Source organism: Oreochromis aureus, linkage group 11 (genome assembly GCF_013358895.1).
Source record: "Oreochromis aureus strain Israel breed Guangdong linkage group 11, ZZ_aureus, whole genome shotgun sequence".
NCBI classification, from domain to species: Eukaryota; Metazoa; Chordata; class Actinopteri; order Cichliformes; family Cichlidae; genus Oreochromis; species Oreochromis aureus.
The window spans coordinates 18,153,913-18,172,321 of record NC_052952.1 but is presented as its reverse complement, the minus strand read 5'-3'; the positions used below and the strand labels follow the sequence as shown (position 1 = coordinate 18,172,321).

General features: G+C 42.3%; 2 protein-coding genes across 8 annotated transcripts in view; one reads left to right on the top strand and one right to left on the bottom strand.

The window, feature by feature from the left end:
* Nucleotides 1–9,552, top strand: part of creb5b (cAMP responsive element binding protein 5b) — a 37,582-nt gene extending 28,030 nt beyond the window's left edge. The window contains exons 8-11 of one of the 7 annotated variants that reach the window (XM_039620159.1): nt 3,831–4,154; nt 5,385–5,591; nt 5,804–5,912; nt 6,831–9,552. In XM_039620159.1, the coding sequence (XP_039476093.1) occupies nt 3,831–4,154; nt 5,385–5,591; nt 5,804–5,912; nt 6,831–6,985 (795 nt within the window). In that variant the 3' untranslated portion in view covers nt 6,986–9,552. The other 6 variants (XM_039620158.1, XM_031746296.2, XM_039620160.1 and 3 more) reach the window with 6 other exon arrangements.
* Nucleotides 9,553–10,714: 1,162 nt separating this feature from the next.
* On the bottom strand, nt 10,715–17,354 carry cpvl (carboxypeptidase vitellogenic like). The gene is made up of 13 exons (XM_031746253.2): nt 17,222–17,354; nt 16,882–17,060; nt 16,654–16,781; nt 15,180–15,294; nt 15,043–15,101; nt 14,850–14,929; nt 14,682–14,748; nt 14,360–14,482; nt 13,608–13,739; nt 13,389–13,487; nt 13,088–13,261; nt 11,770–11,952; nt 10,715–11,679 (listed from the first exon to the last, which is right to left on the bottom strand). The coding sequence occupies exons 1-13, from the start codon at nt 17,224–17,226 to the stop codon at nt 11,581–11,583; spliced, it is 1,443 nt and encodes a 480-aa protein (XP_031602113.1). The 5' UTR covers nt 17,227–17,354; the 3' UTR covers nt 10,715–11,580.
* Nucleotides 17,355–18,409: the final 1,055 nt, after the last annotated feature.

Below are 18,409 nucleotides of genomic sequence, written 5' to 3'. Positions count from 1 at the left end.
TTTCTCTGCGGACCCTTAAATGCGAAAGAGCTCCATTTGAATCTTTGATCTTTTTGCAGTTGAACTATGACTCCACAGACTGATCAAATCTTTCAAACCTACTGTGAGGCGCCAGCGGGCCACAGGTCCCCTGATAGTACAATGCTCCACTTTTAAGGGGAATAAAAGTGCTCACCCTGACCTCGCTAGGTTTGATTTACCCATCCTTAGGCAGGCGTGGTCTCCTCCCTTTGTACCTGCTTCATGATCTTGGTTTCTCCTCCCAGGGTTAATAGACATGAAGTCATCTGGTGAGCAGAAACCTGAGTGTGTTCTCAGGATGTGCCCAGAGCACTCACAGGGACATCACTCAAAGCCCCTGTGTCAGAGAGGACACAGCCATTAATAAATATCATTAATGGATGATCACCTGGTATCCCTGAAACCACATAAATGAGAGAGGCCTAAAAAAAGGAGAGGGAGTGGAGAGGTCAGGGGGCGAAGGTCTGAGAGGAGATGGCTCCCCTCTGGGCAAAAGATGGCTGAATCAGGGATGGTGGAAAATCAATAGCACTGCTACTTTCAGTATACTGTCAGAATGCATGTATTTATGCTGCTACTATATAAAAATTATTGTGAAGGAAGCTGACCACTTTCTAATGGTGTCACAGCGGCTTCATTTTCCTGTTGCAACTTGGCAGCAGGGCAGACAGTGGTAGAACAGGGTGCATACCGTCCCATCTTTGAGCGCTCTGCACAGCCGCAAGCTAACACCTGCACTGATTTAATGACTGTTTTCTGTGGCAGCCATGTTGCTGCAGGAGAAATGTATATGTTTGTGTGTGTGTCATTAGAGTAAAATGCACATGGTGGTTAAGTTCTTGTGCTTAGCACAGTCTGGGGAAATACAACCATGTGTTAAAGAGTCATTAAGGGGCTGATGAAGGTGTTTGAGAATCACAGCCTGCTCATCATCACTCTGCTAACGTCCCTTAGTTGCGTCACTGTGGTTCTGGATACAAAGACTTAAGTTTTGGCTGAGCTGGGTTTAACTGAGCTGTGTCTCGACTTCAGATGCAGGAGAGGTAGACACTTGTACAGAGCTAGCTTCAGGAATAGGCTTATATCACGGTAAGGGTTTTCTCTTTTAACTGTGGCCTTTTCTTTAAACCTGTCAGTTTAAGGTGGTGCATTTATATATTCATACTGCCTATTTAAAGAGCTGGATTTTCCATTATTGATCATGTAAGTGTGAAGGTCCTGCCAGCTAATCCAGTCAAAGAGAGTGGTTTAATTTCTATGCGTGTACTAAAAATTTAAGTTGTGTGTTGTCAAAATGTTTCTGTAGTTCTTTGATTGATTTTGTTATGTGTAATAGCTATGCTGTCTCTGTTGAACTGTATTATATTAACCTGTGTTGCATTACATTCAGTTACCTTTGTACTTTGTTGTGTATATAATCATCACCACTAAGGCTTGTGCATCGGCCCCTTGGCTCTTTGACCTGCAGTCCCTCTGTACTTTGACACTCGCAGGCCTCTTTGAATGCAGGCTAATTGAATTAATATACAGATAGTGCCAGCTGGACAGCTCGCTGAGACGCTGACAAATGACCAATTGCCGTTTCAGGCTAATGGTGTGTGGGGAAGAAACACTGGAATCCATCTAATCTCTTCCCACCTCTAGTCTTTGTCTCTCTCAATACTCCCCTTCACCATTTATGCTCTCTGTCTTCCACCTGGCGTCCTCCCTTTCTAGAAGGGAGTTGACACCAAAAGAGCATCTTACCGGCCATCAGCTTACTAAACGTCTTACAGAGACTACAAAGATAGACATGCTGCCAGCAAACTCCTCTGGCTTCTATTCATTCAGGTGATTCCCTGCTTGAGTGGCAGGAGCTTGCCAGACCCTGATTGGTTTTCTCTTGCACAAAAGGCGTGGGTCTCACCTCTCTGGTTCATACTGATCGACTGCAGGCTGCAGGGAAGGTGCTCAGTGAGAGCTGTCAAACTCAGAATTCATCCTGTGATGTACAGAAGATGTCCTTGTCAACGCTGGTGACTATGATTGATCTGTAAGCATTTCATATCCCTTTTCTGCTTCAGCTGCATGTCAATTAGCTGTCGTGTTTTAAGATGTTATTTCCAGATAGCTACCCAGTGTGAAAACTTTGCAGATTGCAACTGTTTGTAGTGTGTTAAAGAAAGTCAGAGACTTCTCAGTGCTGCTTTTTTGTTTTCATCAGTAAGACTCAGTGTGGCTATGATGCCGCTGACAGCTGCAGGCTTGAAGACACTCGCTGTGTGTAGACTCTGTGGTATTTTAACCCATGTCTCTCTGGTCACAAAAAGGAAGGGTTGTGGCCCCTGAGAACAATTCTTAGAGGTTTTGGTGAAGGCAGTTAGTGGGGTTAGGGTGTGATTATATTGGTTTAGGATGTGTTATCTATGACATTAGAAGTGTGGAAGTTTAAAATAACATTCATAGTGAGGTCCAACAGATAAAATCACGCGCTTCCAGAAAAGTACCTGCTTCAAAGTGTCAAGCATACCTTTCTGTGATAAACAGAAACTATAGTCAACTAAAACTGGCTCGACAAGGTCATAAATTCACTGTGCCGGTTTCATGTGCATTTTTCTGCATCCCACATTGTCCGTGGAAGAAGTAAAGACAACTAACTCCAAACACACACACACACACACATATATAATGTGTAAATATGGTAAAACACAGTCACTTTTTTTGTTCTCAATCTTCTAAAATGATTTATTGGACTGTGCCGCCTTCCTACGTGTAAAAAGCTTTCCACTCATAGACAGTGTGAGCGGGAAGTGAAGGGATGATGTTGTGCTCTGCTTATGTCCTAGCATTGTGATCCAGACCAGCTGGATGCCATTCCCTATGGGAATCATGAATGTGAAGGTTGTTAAAAGATATGGAGCCTTGGACTTACTGACAGCAGCTGGGAGAAGGGGGAAGGGAGCAGAGAGGAAAAAAGAGAATACTGGGAAAGGGAAAAGAAAACGTTGTGGAATTCACAACAGTAGCCTTAGACCAATGTCTTTCTTTTCATTTTTGCTGCTAACTTTTTACTAAACATGTCTCAGGAGATCAACTGTAAAAGGAATAATTAATTTCCAAGTATTTTAGTGTTTATTAACATCAGCAGTGTGCTTCTGGTAAAAAGGATCTTCATTAAATAAGGTTTTGCAACCTGTTAAAAGCTATTAAACTGTAAATATGTCATGCATTTTTTATTTATGTCTAGGTTTGTGCTGGGTTTCTGCGCTTGCGGTCGTCTTTATGCGGTGCCCAGAAAAACACACTCTAGTGGAGAGGTGCATTTGGTAAACATGAGGAACACAAGTGCACTTTTAGTGCGCTTCTCTCTGGTTCTCATCCCAGACTGCTCAGAGACACCGTCTCAGTCAGTGCTAAGTAGACCACACAGTTAAAGCAACAAACCTGTTGCTGGGTCAACAGTAAGGGAGCGTTCTGAGGTCTCACACCTTACCAGCGATCTCATCTCACCAGCAGAAATGCACAAACAAACACATGCACTCTATAAGAGAGAGAGAGAGGTGCTGTTGTAAATATGAAGAGCAGGAACCGGTGGGATGCAGTCATGAAAGGCAAAGAGCAAGAATGACAGGACTGAAGGAGAGATGAAGGACAGCCTAAGTGGCTTTGACTTGTCCTGCTGACATGTGGATTTATGAAGCCATTTGTCATGTCATAGTCTGCGCTTAATCATCACACTGATGGAGGCGAATATGTACAAACATAATGACGAAATACTCCCAGAGATTTATATTAAATGTTGTCTTTGGTGTCCACTTTGTCTCCTTTAGAGGCTAAAGGCTGCACTTTCACACCACCCCGGTGCCATCGCAAACGGCAACATGAACTCCATGGGCCACATGATGGAGATGATGTCATCACGGCAGGACCAAGGCGCTCACCATCACATGCACTCGCACCCGCACCAGCACCTGCAAGCCCCTCCGCACGCATACCAGCACCACGGACACCACCACCACAACCAGGGCCACGCTCAGGGTGGACACCATCACCCGCAGGGACACAATCCCCATCACAACTCCCACAACCCCCATCTTCATCCTGGGCACCCACATCAGACATCACCGCACCCTCCGATGCACTCTGCTTCACAGGTAAGCAAATCGGCTCCCCGAGAGAGCTGAGAAGCTTTTAGGCAGCCCAAAGGCAAAGCCACAAGTTCAATAACACATTAACTACACTGCACATTAAAATCACTCACACAGCTAGAAGTCAGCGTGTATGCAGCGTGACTAAAACGAGCCAGTGCTTTGGAAGGCTTTTGAGTAGTTTTGAAGTCAGCTATTAGTGGTTTAGTATAGAAGCATGGCTAAAATGATGCTTAGAATTCACAGCAAGTGAGTGGATGAACGCATTTTCCCTTGCTGCATCCTTAATAGCGAGTTTCCTGGCACCCGGCGCAAAAGTATTTTTTCCTTTTCGTTTGGTCAGCTACAGGTCAGTGTTGGATGCCTGCCATGGAGAGAAGGGGTCACGAAGAGTTCAGAAAGTGAACAGTTACAAAAGGATATTCAGGACTGTCTTTTGAAAACTTTGCTCCACTGCACCAACCATTTGCAATTAAGTAGTCACGGCATGCTTCAAGTGCAGAAGACGTTTTAGCTGTGAATATACCTGTTTCAGTATTAATTGACAGGATTGCTCACAGCATTAAAAAAAAAGAGGCATTTTGTCCTTGCATTCTTTGAAGCCTTTTTGCAGCACAGAGTGCTACATCATGAAGTGCAATTCACTATATGTTTTAAATGTACCATTAAAGCTTTAAAACAACATTGTCTGTGTGCGCAGCCACCATTAAAGTGGCGTGCATTTTCCATGCTTCTCATAAAAATGTAATGTTTTGAAGACTGAAAACACTTGACCTAGCCAAGTATATGTCAAGATTTGTCAGTGGATAGAAATGGGCCTTTTGACTGCGTCTGGTGGTGTTAGTCTGAGTGGAAGTGGGCGTTGGAAAACTGCCTCCCGACACCTCTTTAACAAGGTGGGCAAGCTAGTGAATCAGCCCAGTCAGTCAGTCAGTCATTCACTCCTGACGCCCACAGCCCAGCTTCTTAAGGCACGTGGTACAAGCAGATGTTGTTTTTGGGAAGTTGCCAGACATAAAATACCTGCAGGAAGTAATGTATAGATTGTTGTTTAGAGGCAGGAGGCTCTGAGGGCAGCATAGCAGCTACAGCAGACAGCTGACTGGCTGCTTTCCAGCTGTGTCAGGATGGTTACATATGTGGTCGGATCGTGGCAGGCAGGCGCTGCCCCATCGGGGACACCAGTAATGTTAATGCCATTTTCCCGTGATTCAGATGTCACCTGCAACCCAGCAGATGCAGCCCACGCAGACGTTGCAGTCTCCGCCACCCAGTGGTGGACGGCGCAGACGAGTAGTGGACGAGGATCCGGATGAACGTCGGCGAAAGTTTCTGGAGCGAAACAGAGCGGCTGCAACAAGATGCAGACAGAAGCGAAAAGTTTGGGTGATGTCATTAGAGAAGAAGGCAGAGGAGCTCACACAGACCAACATGCAGCTTCAGGTAAAAACCAAAAAAAACAAAAAACACCTTTAGAGCTTCTAAATCTTTGTACAGTAACGACTGCAACTCAGGGCCACCACCATGGATTTTGATTTGTTTATATTGGGTAATATGACCTGGGAATTTTACTGTTTGTTTTTAGGTAGTTAAGGATGGACTTGCCAAGAAATGTCGATTCGCTGAAATCTTAAAAATATTTTTCTTTTTCTCAGAATGAAGTCACAATGCTAAAGAACGAGGTGACACAGCTCAAGCAGCTTCTCCTCACACACAAGGACTGTCCCATCACCACTATGCAGAAAGAGTCCCAAGGTTACCTCAGTGAGTAGCTTAAACATAAACACACTCACACACCTTTAACTGTGTGCCTTAGCTCTGCGGTGGAAAGGAATAAACCCTACAGACACAAGTCTGACGGACACACAGTAACTGGCAAGGCTTTTCGTTCCAGTGCGCTGGTATCCAGCTCCCACGCTCGCTGCAGGACTCTTCCTTTGACATATGGGTGTTGCACACTCTGGTAGCTGGCTGTCTGAATCCCTTTTGAGACTTATTTTTTCCATCTCACAGCAGCTCTGTGCACAGAAGCAGCCGAGCCTCAACGTGAGAAAGACATCACAGTCTGCACGTTGACATCACAGCCCTAACGGATGCCTGGGATCTCACTGATTTTTGGACTGTGCTTCGGCTCAGCCGTACATGACATCAGAGCCCCACCCTTTGATACGGATTCGAGTGACATTTCCATGTAATAAGGATAAGTCACCTCCCTGTGCAGCTTTAGGAAAATAAGGCTCACGTCCCCCCTTGGCTGAATGGCTCTTTTGTACAAGAGAAAGCCAACTCCCAGCCTGGGCTGGAATGACTTTCATCGATGAGTCTAACTGGTGTAAAGATGTCACCTACAATGTGTCCAAAATCCATCAGGCGTATTTACGGAGTGGAATGATTTACGTTTCCATTTTTGTATTATCCATTATCGTCTATTTTGAGATGGAGGATGAGACATTTGGTGTAACCTTAGGTTGTCACATGTTTGAAATAAATGCTCTTCTGCTAATAAAGATTTTTTTGTAATATAATAAGAGATCCTGTGTTTATTTTGCTAGATTTTACCATTATGCATACTTTATGTATCCCTGTGTGCAGCTCCTCAGTTCTATCTTTTGTACTTGCACTCACACATGCGTGCTCTACGCATCGCTTCTATCTTCAGTGATGTCTCTGCTTTCCCCTCAGGTCCAGAGAGCAGTCCTGCAGGCAGTCCAGCCCCAGTGTGCTCCCAGCAGCAGGTCATCCAGCACAACACCATCACCACCTCCACTACGACTGTAGGGGGCAGCAGTGTGCACGGGCAGACCAACCACTGCACAGACATTAACCCCATCCACTAGGGACAAAGGAGACTGTAACCTCGGCTGCAGCCACAAATTCCCCCTACCACCACCCATGCTTTCTGAGGGTCGCCAGCTGCACGTGCTGCTCCTCATTCTCCATCAAGAAAAACCTCAAAGGCCTGTGAGGCTGTTCTTTATACAGTAGCTACAGTATCTATTTTTATAGACCAATCCTATTAACGCATAAAACTTTTATGGTTTTTTTGGCGCGTTTTTTTTAATTCTGCTTTTTTGTGCTTAGTGGAAAGACATTTTTGTTAATCTCATGCACCATTTCAGTGACTTTTTCTGTTTTGTATTGGTACAAAATTGATCACGATGCTCATGAAACTAGAGGACAGAGATTCATGCCTCAGACTGTCATCTCTTAAAAAACAAAAATACAGGTCTTACATCTCTATGTGCCCAGTGGACTGAATAAAAAGTGACCATAAGCTGCGTAAGCTTGCAGCAATGTGGAAGACACTGACAAATCTGAGGGGACGTCGCTGCGTTTTATTTGTTGTTTAAAGTCAGACTTTGGACACGGATGTCTTGAAGACAGGAATATGCAAGCCGGTGTAATGACCCTTTTTCTTTTTTCCAAGAAACATATATGACTGTTAACAATCTTCCCTGTCGGCAGTATTCTTTAAAAACAAGCAAACCAACAAAAAAAGCTTTATAATATACAGCGTGACAGTGAAAATACCATATGCTCAGACAGAAGCAATACATCACAGTGTTGATCATCTTTTTTCTACTGTACGCCCACATTAATGATCAGAATGGCCAAGGACATTTGATGCTGTTGCAGCAACAGAACTGTACACTGTGATACCAGTGAGGCAGCTCAGCAGCGGAGACCAGCGTCCTCCGCTCTCCAGGACCAACTGAAGCTTTTTAATCGTTGAGGCCTCTTGTTGTGTGTGTGTGTTGTGCATTCAGACCAAAATGAAATAACATTTGATTGAGTATGTGAATATTGTTATATATATATTTGTGTTTTGTCCCTCTTTCCTGCTGCAGAACAAAGTTCGACTTGTATTAAGAAAGAAAAGTATGTGAGAAAATATATATCTGTTTATCTTTTTTTTCCTTTTTCTTTTCACCACCACAACTTGCAATTCCTGAAGAAGAGCAGCTCGTGTTTGTGCTTTCCAAGATATCACAATGTGCCTGAATCTTCCTTAAAAAGCTTTGCTGGCTTATTATATTTAATAGCTTCTTTTTAATCACCGTAATTATCTCTGCTTTTTCTTTTGTTTTTCTATGAATCTTTGTTATGGGCTTTCTTACAGATGTCTGTTACACCTAAGGCCAAATCTCCTGAGTTTCTTACAGGCGAACTTTTCTACATCCATCTCCTTTAGGCCGCAGCGCCTCTTTATTTCCACTTCCATATGACCAGGAATGTCAGTTCATGAGCATGATGACCATAATGCACTGTGTTTTTACAGTAGGATGGATGAAATACTTTCCACGCACAGGTGGAGCGATCGCAGAGCTGTCTATGCACTTTGTCCTCTGTTATGACGGAGGGTAGAATAGCCATATTAAGGTCAGAGGTAATTCTCAGTGATCCCCCCCCCAAAAGCCTTCCTCCCTGTCTTCACACACCAGCGAGAACCTGTAACTATGTTTGGCTTTATAGAGAAAGTGTGCCTGGCTTGTTTCACATGCCCATAAAAAGAATAATGGAACCTGCTGCATTGCGGGGAACGATTAAGGACCCGATAGCGTTGAATTTGTTCTTTCCCGTTTAATTGAAAAATATCTTTTCCCATAACGGACCACAAGGTGGTTTTTGTGAAGGCATTTGATGTATTCATGTTGTTTCTTACCCTTAAAATTTTTGTGTGCTGTTTAGTGTGTGTGAGAGACGAATATTGAGTGATGAGTCTTAGAAAATCCTTTGTAAAAGGGCTTTGTTGCACCGACCCTCTGAACTGAAGCTTGCCTTAATTTTGGCTGTTTTTAAAACCCTGTTTAGATCAGACCATTCCAAATTAACCTCATGCATGTGAAAGTATGTTTATGACCTCATCGCGCTTTCAACTGGAATTATTAGGAGTTTTCATTTTTGATAGTGGATCCATGTTCATAATAAAAATGCATTTGTTACTATATAGGCATACAAAAAAAAGGAGCTATGGAAGTACAGTGTGAGTGTGTCTGTGTGTGAGCGGTGGAGAACAATTCCTGCATATTAATGATGTTGTAATTGTATTATTTTAAGTCTAAAAGTATAAATATTGTACATAATATTAATTTCTATAACCCTGTACATGTAATGCAACCACCTTTCTTTTAGAAGGGAGAATAAACGTGTGGTACGTTTGTAAATAATGTTTGCACTTGTTGCCTTTCGCTGTACGTCGAGGCTCACCCCAGCGCTTAAGTACATGGTTGATATGTAACGAACGGATGGGATCCATTCCTGCCTGCATATCCTTGTACATTTTTTTTGGGGTTTTTTGGTCCGTAATTACATTGTCTCCATTTTATTTTGCATTTGTACAGATGTTAAAGTATCACTGCAGTTACATTACGGTATGAAAATAAAGCACTTGTTCTGTAACATTCATTCGCGCGACATGATGTCATTGTTTCTGAAACCCAGGAAAGTAATATTTCAATCAAAGGATCAACAGCATTTGCTGATGCTTGTCCTTGAAAAATGACTGCTCATTAAATAGTAAGATGCTTTAAAGGTTTAGAATACTCATTAATTATTGAACTGTCTAGACAGCTTGATAGATGCCCGATGAAATAGCATGGCAGTTAACTTCAGTACACAAACATCTTTGTTGAATCCTGTCAAAATGCCAAATCACTGCCGATGCAGAGAGACAATTAAATCTTAGCCACAACAATGAAACAAATAAGCAATAAAAATAAACATCGTTGTGTAAGAAATTCATTTCCGGCTGCTACTGTGGACACATGCGGAGGGACCTCTTTAAGTAATGAAGAGGACTTTTTCAGGACCTTACTTCGGATGATCAAGAGCTCCAGTGATTTCATTTTCAAAGTGCATTTAATGACTGACAGCAGTTTGGGGAGGCAATGATCTATGCGAGTTAGCAGCCAAGCAGGGACTTGTCTTTGGATTATCATGACCCCTGGTGTACAACTTGTTCACTTTCCCAAACAATACTTTCACATCTAGCAATGTTTTCAAATCCCACCTCAATTGGTTTACTTCTCAGTTTAGTTTCAGACCCACGGGGTTATGCTTGCTCATTTCATCTACTAAAGTTATTATATTTCTTTTCCATAGTTTCATTTTAGTTTTCAGGGACTGAAAGCTATCCCAGTGACCAGTCACACCTTGGACAAGTTTCCACTCTATCACAGGGTCATCACGCAGAGATGAGAGTACCACTCACACCTACAGCCAATTCAGAATCACCAGTTAACATGATCTTGTTGTTTGGACTGGTACCGGAGTACCCGGAGAGAACCCACACAAACACCTGGTGAACTTGGATGCTCCACACAGAAAAGCAACAACTGGCTGGTGGATTTGAACCCAGGTCCTTCCTGTGAGGTGAAAGTACAAACCACTGTTCCACAAACAGCAACACTAACCAGATCTGACTCCACTTCCTCTCCAAGATAAAGTGTGCACCAGCATCATTTTGGTTTTTCCCAGTCTCTCATGTACTGGGAGGTAGACCACAATATAACACAATGATAAAAACACTTAATGGCATCAAGCAAAAGGTCGTAAGTAACACAATGTGATGTTTTAAAAAAAAGAAAAATCTTTATTTCAAGTAATTTCAACACTTAAGGCTTTACAGTGCTGCCAAAAAGTTACAGAGTCCCTTCGGACTGTTACAGACATTCAAACAATCGGACTCAAAACCAAGGCAACCTCACAAAACACAAACTTTAAAAAGAATTGGATATATTGAAGAAAAAGGTTCTTTAATACAAACCAAACTTGTGTTAGAAAAAAAATTATTCCACCTTTAGTGAATGAAAACAAAGCATGCATTCATAACTGGTAGCAGTTGGACCAAAAACACCTCCAAGCTTTATTCAATCACTTTGCATACACTAGGATAAAGGTTATTATAAGTGACACAGGAAGGTACAGAGAACCACTTAGAACCTTTTGCTTCAATACATGAAATCATTTAAAACTTGTATGAACCGTTTTCTCAGGTTGCCTTTACAAAGATTTAACAGTTCAATGTGAAATATGCAGAAGTTGAAAAGAAATCTGGAGGTGAGTGAAATTTGTTTTGGCTGCATTGAATTTTGTCTCTGGAGTGTGCACTGATTTCACACAACATACATTAACTCATACTGACCCAAGAAAAAACAAACATGAACCCCCAAAATTTAAGATGTTAATCTGATTTATCACTTTATCAGTTTTACTATTTCTGTTTGCAACAATCCAGATATTGTATCCAAGCTAAGAGTGTGCATCAGAGATCACACGCTTAGAAGAAATGTATCCTCTGGTTTTTAAAAAGTTCTGCAAAAAATGTTGAAAACAAAAACCTGATTTAAGTTAGCTGTGACAATCAGTCTTAAATCAACAGTCTGTGCTCGATGCGCTCTCTAAAGTGAAGGTGCTTGAACAGTTGCACTTCTCATTTCCAGCCCTGAGTTGACAAGAATCTGTCAATCATGTCAAAGGACCTCTGCGGTTGGTCGTAAGGCAGAATGTGCCCTCCTCCTCGTATGATGACCTGCATGAAGAGACCGATAGCAGATAACAGTAAACCTCAATGAGAGATTTAAGATCATGCATTTGGCCTTTTATTTCACAATGCGCTCACCTGATAAAACTCTCCAACTTGCCGAACATAACCCGCCACCTCTGTGTCAGTGGGCTGAACCTTCCAGTGGAAGCGAGGGGCTTTTTTGTACTCGGCGGCCCCGGTCCAGTTCACAGTGGGCAGGAACCTCTCGGTCAGTGGAGCAGCCACAATCACATCTAGCTGACCACTATACATCAAGACCTGGATAAATGCATTCAATTTGTATCAGTTAACTGACTCCATAGATTCACACACGTCCACACACACACGGCAACTGTTGTTTTTGATATCAGACTGAATCCTCGTCACCCCAAAAGGGCTGTCCCGCCGCCTGGAGACGCGCTCTGCTCTTCTTCAGAAACAACCTCTCAGCTGCTCTTTCCTGGAAGTGTTGCATTCCTCCACCTTTCTCTTTAAAATACCCCAGAGTTTTCACTTCTCTTTTCTCTCCCCCTCCCTTTCACTGCGCTTCGAATCTTCATCAAGCTTTCCTGACTCAGTTCTGGAGACTGCGAGTCATCTCGTCATCCAGTATTGTGCTCCATCGACAGTCACGCCTGGTGTCATCTGTAGAAGTCATCCCCCTAAGCACTTTTTGCACTCACGCAGCGCTGACACCTCTGTGCTTCACACCAACCAGGAGATGAACCTGATCTCATTTTACCAAAGAATGTGCTTCCAGTTTTCATCAGGCTTCTTTTCGTGTTCCTACAGTCCTCTGTAGGCATGAGCCATGTCCTGGGGGGATCGTGGCTCAAGAGTTGGGAGTTCGCCTTGTAATCGGAAGGTTGCCGGTTCGAGCCCCGGCTTGGACAGTCTCGGTCGTTGTGTCCTTGGGCAAGACACTTCACCCGTTGCCTACTGGTGATGGTCAGAGGGCCCGGTGGCGCCAGTGTCCGGCTGCCACGCCTCTGTCAGTGCGCCCCAGGGTGGCTGTGGCTACAATGTAGCTTGCCATCACCAGTGTGTGAATGGGTGGATGACTGGTTGTGTAAAGCGCTTTGGGGTCCTTAGGGACTAGTAAAGCGCTATACAAATACAGGCCATCTGTAAAGTTTTTCCTTTTGGACCCCATCCATAGAAGATGATGTAACGAAATGTTTGACAGTGTCTGAGTTGGGCTTTTTTTTTTTTTTAAGATTGTTTCCTGTTAATACTTGAGAACGATGCCCAGTTTACTTGTCAATAAATAAATAAAGCAAGTAATAAAAGTAAAACATATTTGTTTCACACTCTAAATATAAAACATCATGAGCAAAATCCAGATTTTTTTCTTCCCCTTCACATTTTCATCTTGTGCATTTCACATAAAAATGGATGACCCTGCACTTTTTACCCTGTAGTTGTCCATCAGCACCCCCAGCCATGGTTTGATGGTCTTCATGACATCCTGCAGGAGGTGCTTCTCCACCTCGGAGCCATCGTGGAATGTCAGGTTGCCCACGTGGATGGCACGTCGCACTTCCGGCAGGGTCAGAAACTGGGAGTAGTAGTCCTGATCCTCAGGCTCCTGGGGTACATATAAGGGAAATTTGTGAATTCTTTAAGCTGTTAAAAAGCAACACCTGGTTTAGTTTATTTTACAAAAAAAGAAAAAAAAAAAGAAAAGAAAAAGAACTTCAAGGAACTCGGAGTACCTGACATGTCATGTAGTTGAAGTAGTTGGTACATCCTGTTGCATTTTGGAAGAAGGAGGGATACGGATCTACGTCGCCATTCAGCAAACGATCAAAGACCTGAAGTCAGGGGATTGAAATTAAAATGAAATTAAAATGAAAAAGGCATCCATGACCTGTGTGCCTTGAACAATTAGAAAATACTGCAAACGTAGATGACGAACAACATCAACTCATTACCTCAAAAGCCTCCACCCACTTCTCCTGCTGGATGAGCTTAACTCCAAGATCTGTCTGCTGGTCGACGTACTGTTTTTGCAGTTCGTCTATCATTCCCGTTTGGTACATGAACTCACCATAGCCACCCAGCATCTGATGTGGAAGAGCAGTAAAATATCACCGTACTGTCACCTTTCTGCATCGGCATATAGGAGCAGATGGCATCAAACATGAGAAGTGGAAGACAAACGTACAGTGTGGACAATGAAAGCAAAAGACACAGCAGCCTGTGTTTCAATGAAGACACACATTTAGACCATATGAGGGAAAAAATGTGTAAGTCAATGAGTCTTGTTCATGAAACAGATGCTTTATTAAACTCTTTCTAAGCCAACTCTAGACATTATCCAAGAGATTTTCCTGCGGTTACGTAGGGATATTGCAGTTTAGGTCACGTATAAGTCCAAGCCTTTAGAAAACTCTTTTCTTCTGCCACACCTCGCTCACCGCAGCAGCACCAAACCTTCTCTACCATCATCACGATCAGGTCTTCTAAAGAGTTTGCTTTTCTGTAGGCTGTTTTCCAACTGCACCATGAGTTGTGCTGGCATTGTGCAACTACAAAATTGCAACACAGCTGCTTAAGTTCTAAATGTCATTCCTGCCTCAGCAAGTTTTATGATTAAGCACATCTTATGAATCAAACATTAGCACTTTCAGGAACGATCTTAGGACAGAGTTTACGTCTAAATATATGAAATTCTTCTACGCACCAGCTCTGGATCACAGAGTCCATCGCCAATAGCCATCCCCTTGAAGTTGATTTTCACCTTGGCAGTAGGGTTGTTTTTATGAATGTAGTAAGAAATGGCAGGAACATACTTCCCTGCATATGACTGCAAAGAGAATGTATGTTAACAAAATAAGACATTAAAATTTCATCATATTTGGCAAAAAGTAATAATTGGTTAGCATGGTAAGCATATATCTAGGCCTGTAATCGTTTTGCTCTGTTTAAATAGCCACTTGTGTCATATTGCTCTGTGAAGTGTAGAAAAATCATTTTCTGCGCAAAGTTTAAAAGTAAACGCTGACCTCCCCAGTTGCGTAGAACTCATTGGATTGATATTCAGGAAAGATCTGGAAGAACTGTGTCAAAGCACTTATAAAAGAAAAGAGGAGAATAAGAAAAAGAGTTAGTAACAATCATTACTGTGAAGATAAATGAGCTGACTATATGCAAATTAGATGGTTATATTTTACCTGTACAGATCTCTGCCAACATCATCCTGGTTCTGAGCGAAACCTCCGTCATCTTCAGTGAAGCTGAAACCTGTTCCAACCTAGAGAGAGGGGAGAAAAAAACTTCCTCAATCTTTCAAAAGCACAAAGTGAAAATGACACTTTAAGTAATACTGCTTTTTTTTTAATGTGGTGATAAATCAGAAATACATACTGGATTATCAATGTACAAAACTGAATATCTGGCTGTCCAGGCATAATCCCTCGGACCGACTGCAAAGACAGAGAATATAAACTAAATAAGAAGGCTTAAACAACCCGGGAGTCTTGCTGCTGCAAATCAGTTCTTACCCGTCATGTTCTTGTACACCACATATGGCCCATGTTCCACAAAGAGACCGAACATGGACGTGCCACCAGGCCCACCTTGCAGCCAGAGCAGGACTGGAGCTTTCTCCTGGTTTGCCTATCAGTCACATCAGTGCAAGCACAAAGTTTAAGACCCTGGCGCCACCTAGTGGACTTTTACCACCATACAGATGTATAAAATTAGGATTTTGGAATCTGCAGTGGTTTAGAAATGGCCCCAAGAGACCTTCCTAACTTGTTTAAATCTATAATTTTTCTTCCAGCGAGTTGCTTGGACTTTCACATTGTTCTGAGCATTGGTCTGATAGGAAAAAGTTTGACACTACCCATTTATGTTGAGACAGTGAACCTACCACTTGTCATCAATCATGATCACTAACGACAAGTTAATAGGCCTCATCAAGTTAAAAAACATTGCAGAACCTTCAGTGCTACTTTTTAAATGATTTAAGTGAATGAATAGATTTGAACCTCTATGTATACTTTTGACCCAATTCCTGTTTTTTATGCAATTAAAGATGTTTATTGCACAATCATTCCACCCTAGAGAAAAAACAGTGCAAAGAAATCATGTCCACTGCTGTCAGACTCCACAACAAAGACTTCAACTGATCAAACACACACATCCACAAATATGCAATAACACTAATGTGCAATAATCTTTTCTGGCATCGTTGTATTTTTACTCAATTGTATATAGCATTTGTACTCTATTTTTATCTCATTGTATATTTTATTCTATTTTATTCTACTGTATATAGTATTTTATTTTATTTTATTCTATTCTGTACAGTTGTGTACTGTATTTATTCTTATTTTATTTTATTCTAATTTTTGCTTCATAACTTTTGCACTGTCCACTTCCTGCTGTGACAAAACAAATTTCCCACGTGTGGGACTAATAAAGGTTATCTTATCTTATCTTATCTTATCTTATAACCCTGACATTCATGCTCATTTTTAATTTGATTTAAACTCCTGATCACAGTTGTATATGTATTCTGGTCCAACAGGGGTAAAAGGAAGTTGTTTAGAACCCTTTCAGTTTCTTTTTTTCCTGGAGGCTTTTTAGTAAAAAACATTCAGTAAGATTCAAACTTTACTTGCTGTCATTAAATGCGTCCATCTCCACTGCTCTGGAGCATTTTCATAAATAAAAAACACTCAGTTAATGATTAAAAGACATAATAAAAAAAGGGTCAAGTGTAAGTTGAAAAGTAATACAAGCTCTCTTCCTGTAAGGATTTTTGCTTTAAAAATCAGCAAAAGAAAACCTGGGTATTCCTGGCTGCAGTTGACTAAATATCACAACTTCACTGAGGAACTAAAGATAAAGTTGACTTCTGAAAAACCCCACACAGATTTGATCCTCTCAGTGATTTCCTGTCACACTGCACAAATAAGAGTACTGTAAATTTGGGAGGCCCCTGTGGTAAAAAAAAGAAGTTGGGCCTACCATGGAAGCAGGGAAGAACCAAAAGAAGAGGTTGCTGTTGTATTTTTTGTTGACTGTGAGGTATCCAGCATAACTCTTGACTGACTTATTGCCTCCCGGCAGGTCTCCCACCAGACTCAGTTTCCTGGCTGGAAGAACGAGATATCGCCACATTGTGGATGTGCAACACAACAAGCACGAAGCCAATCTATAGTACGTTACTTCACAGTAACCCAAATACAAGATTACCTTCATCTATGGCGCCCTTCTCCAGATAAGGAGTGAGAAAGAGAGGGGCACCGGGGTCGACTCCGCTCAGGCCGCTGACGCGGAGAGATTTTCGGCAGAAAAACGACGAACAGCCCCCGGAGGCGGCGGAGTGCAGACAGGCCCACAGTAAGAGGACACCCAGAGTTTCTCTCGGCAGCCTGTCAATATTTGTAACATAGATATCACAATGCGGGCCTGGCCAACGATGTGTGAACCTCAAGCACCCCCAAGACACTCAGATTTCAAAACAGTGCAACCACAGCGAGGCTGCACGCCCCTGACTGCGAGCATGAACTCATGTCATTCTTTTAAAACTCACCGCATGATCGCAAACACCGGCAACAGCACAGACTTCACCTTCTAACACAGGCGAGGGTAGGTGGACTAACAAATCCGGTCTCACTGTGATTTTAGTCACATGATCAGCTCTGTGCCGGTCACATGAGATACGGGATCACGTGGTCATTGTTGTTTAAACAGCCCTCAGTCGTGCCTAGCAGGAGACGCCATTCGACTGTTGTTTTAATGGCCACATGTGTCATTAGACTAATGTCAAATCTGTGAGTCTTAATCACAGACCCTAGACAGACCTTAACAGTATAATACTAAATACACAATACAGCACCAATGCTGGCATATTTTCTGTTAGTCTCCTGGTTGTAAATTGCGGACAGCAGTCCCTAACTTTAAAAAAAGAGCATTAACTGACACTTTTAAACATATAAGAAAATAATTTGTTCACAAAGTTTCAAAGTAAGACAATTTTCAGTAGCTGTTTTGGTAATACTTTATCCATTGCTCAAAATAAAATGTAATTAGTTCTTTAAGTGACTGCATGAGTAGATCCAATAATACAAAGTCAGTAAAACTTCAGGGATTTTACTCTGTCCAGTACACATAGCATAAACCACTGTGGTTCAGTGACAACAGGTGCGCTGGAGAAGCAACAACTCCCAGAAAGGGAATGGTTTTGTAGGTAGTGTTCTCATCCCTCCTGATTTTTTTCTTTCTTTTTCTGTCAAGCTCTGGCAGATCTCCTCCTGGTCCTCCTCACACAAAGGAGCAGTTAACAGTCCTGCTGTTGAAGCTGATGGTTCTGCACAGCACTCGTGTAACAGCTCGTGTCCTGGTTTCTCCTCCAGACTTTCAAGACTGCGCTGAGAGACACAGCAAACCTTCTGGTGATGGCACATATGGATGTGTCATCCTGGAGGCGCTGGGCTACCAGTGCAACCTGAATGTGCTGCAGGCAACGTTTCATGCTGACAAGGACACTGACAAAAAGAAAAACCGGGCACTCTCCAGGATATCTGCTGTCACTTTTACTTGGATAAAAGCAGATGAAATATATTCACAATGGTTTATGTTTACTAAGTTATTGGTATACCTAAAGTTTAAATGAATTTATTTTATACTGTGATACTTAATTTTTTTTTTGAGCACTGTATATTTAGCCTTTGTCAAGGGGGTGTTTTAACCTTCACATAGAAAAATAGCAATGCACTGG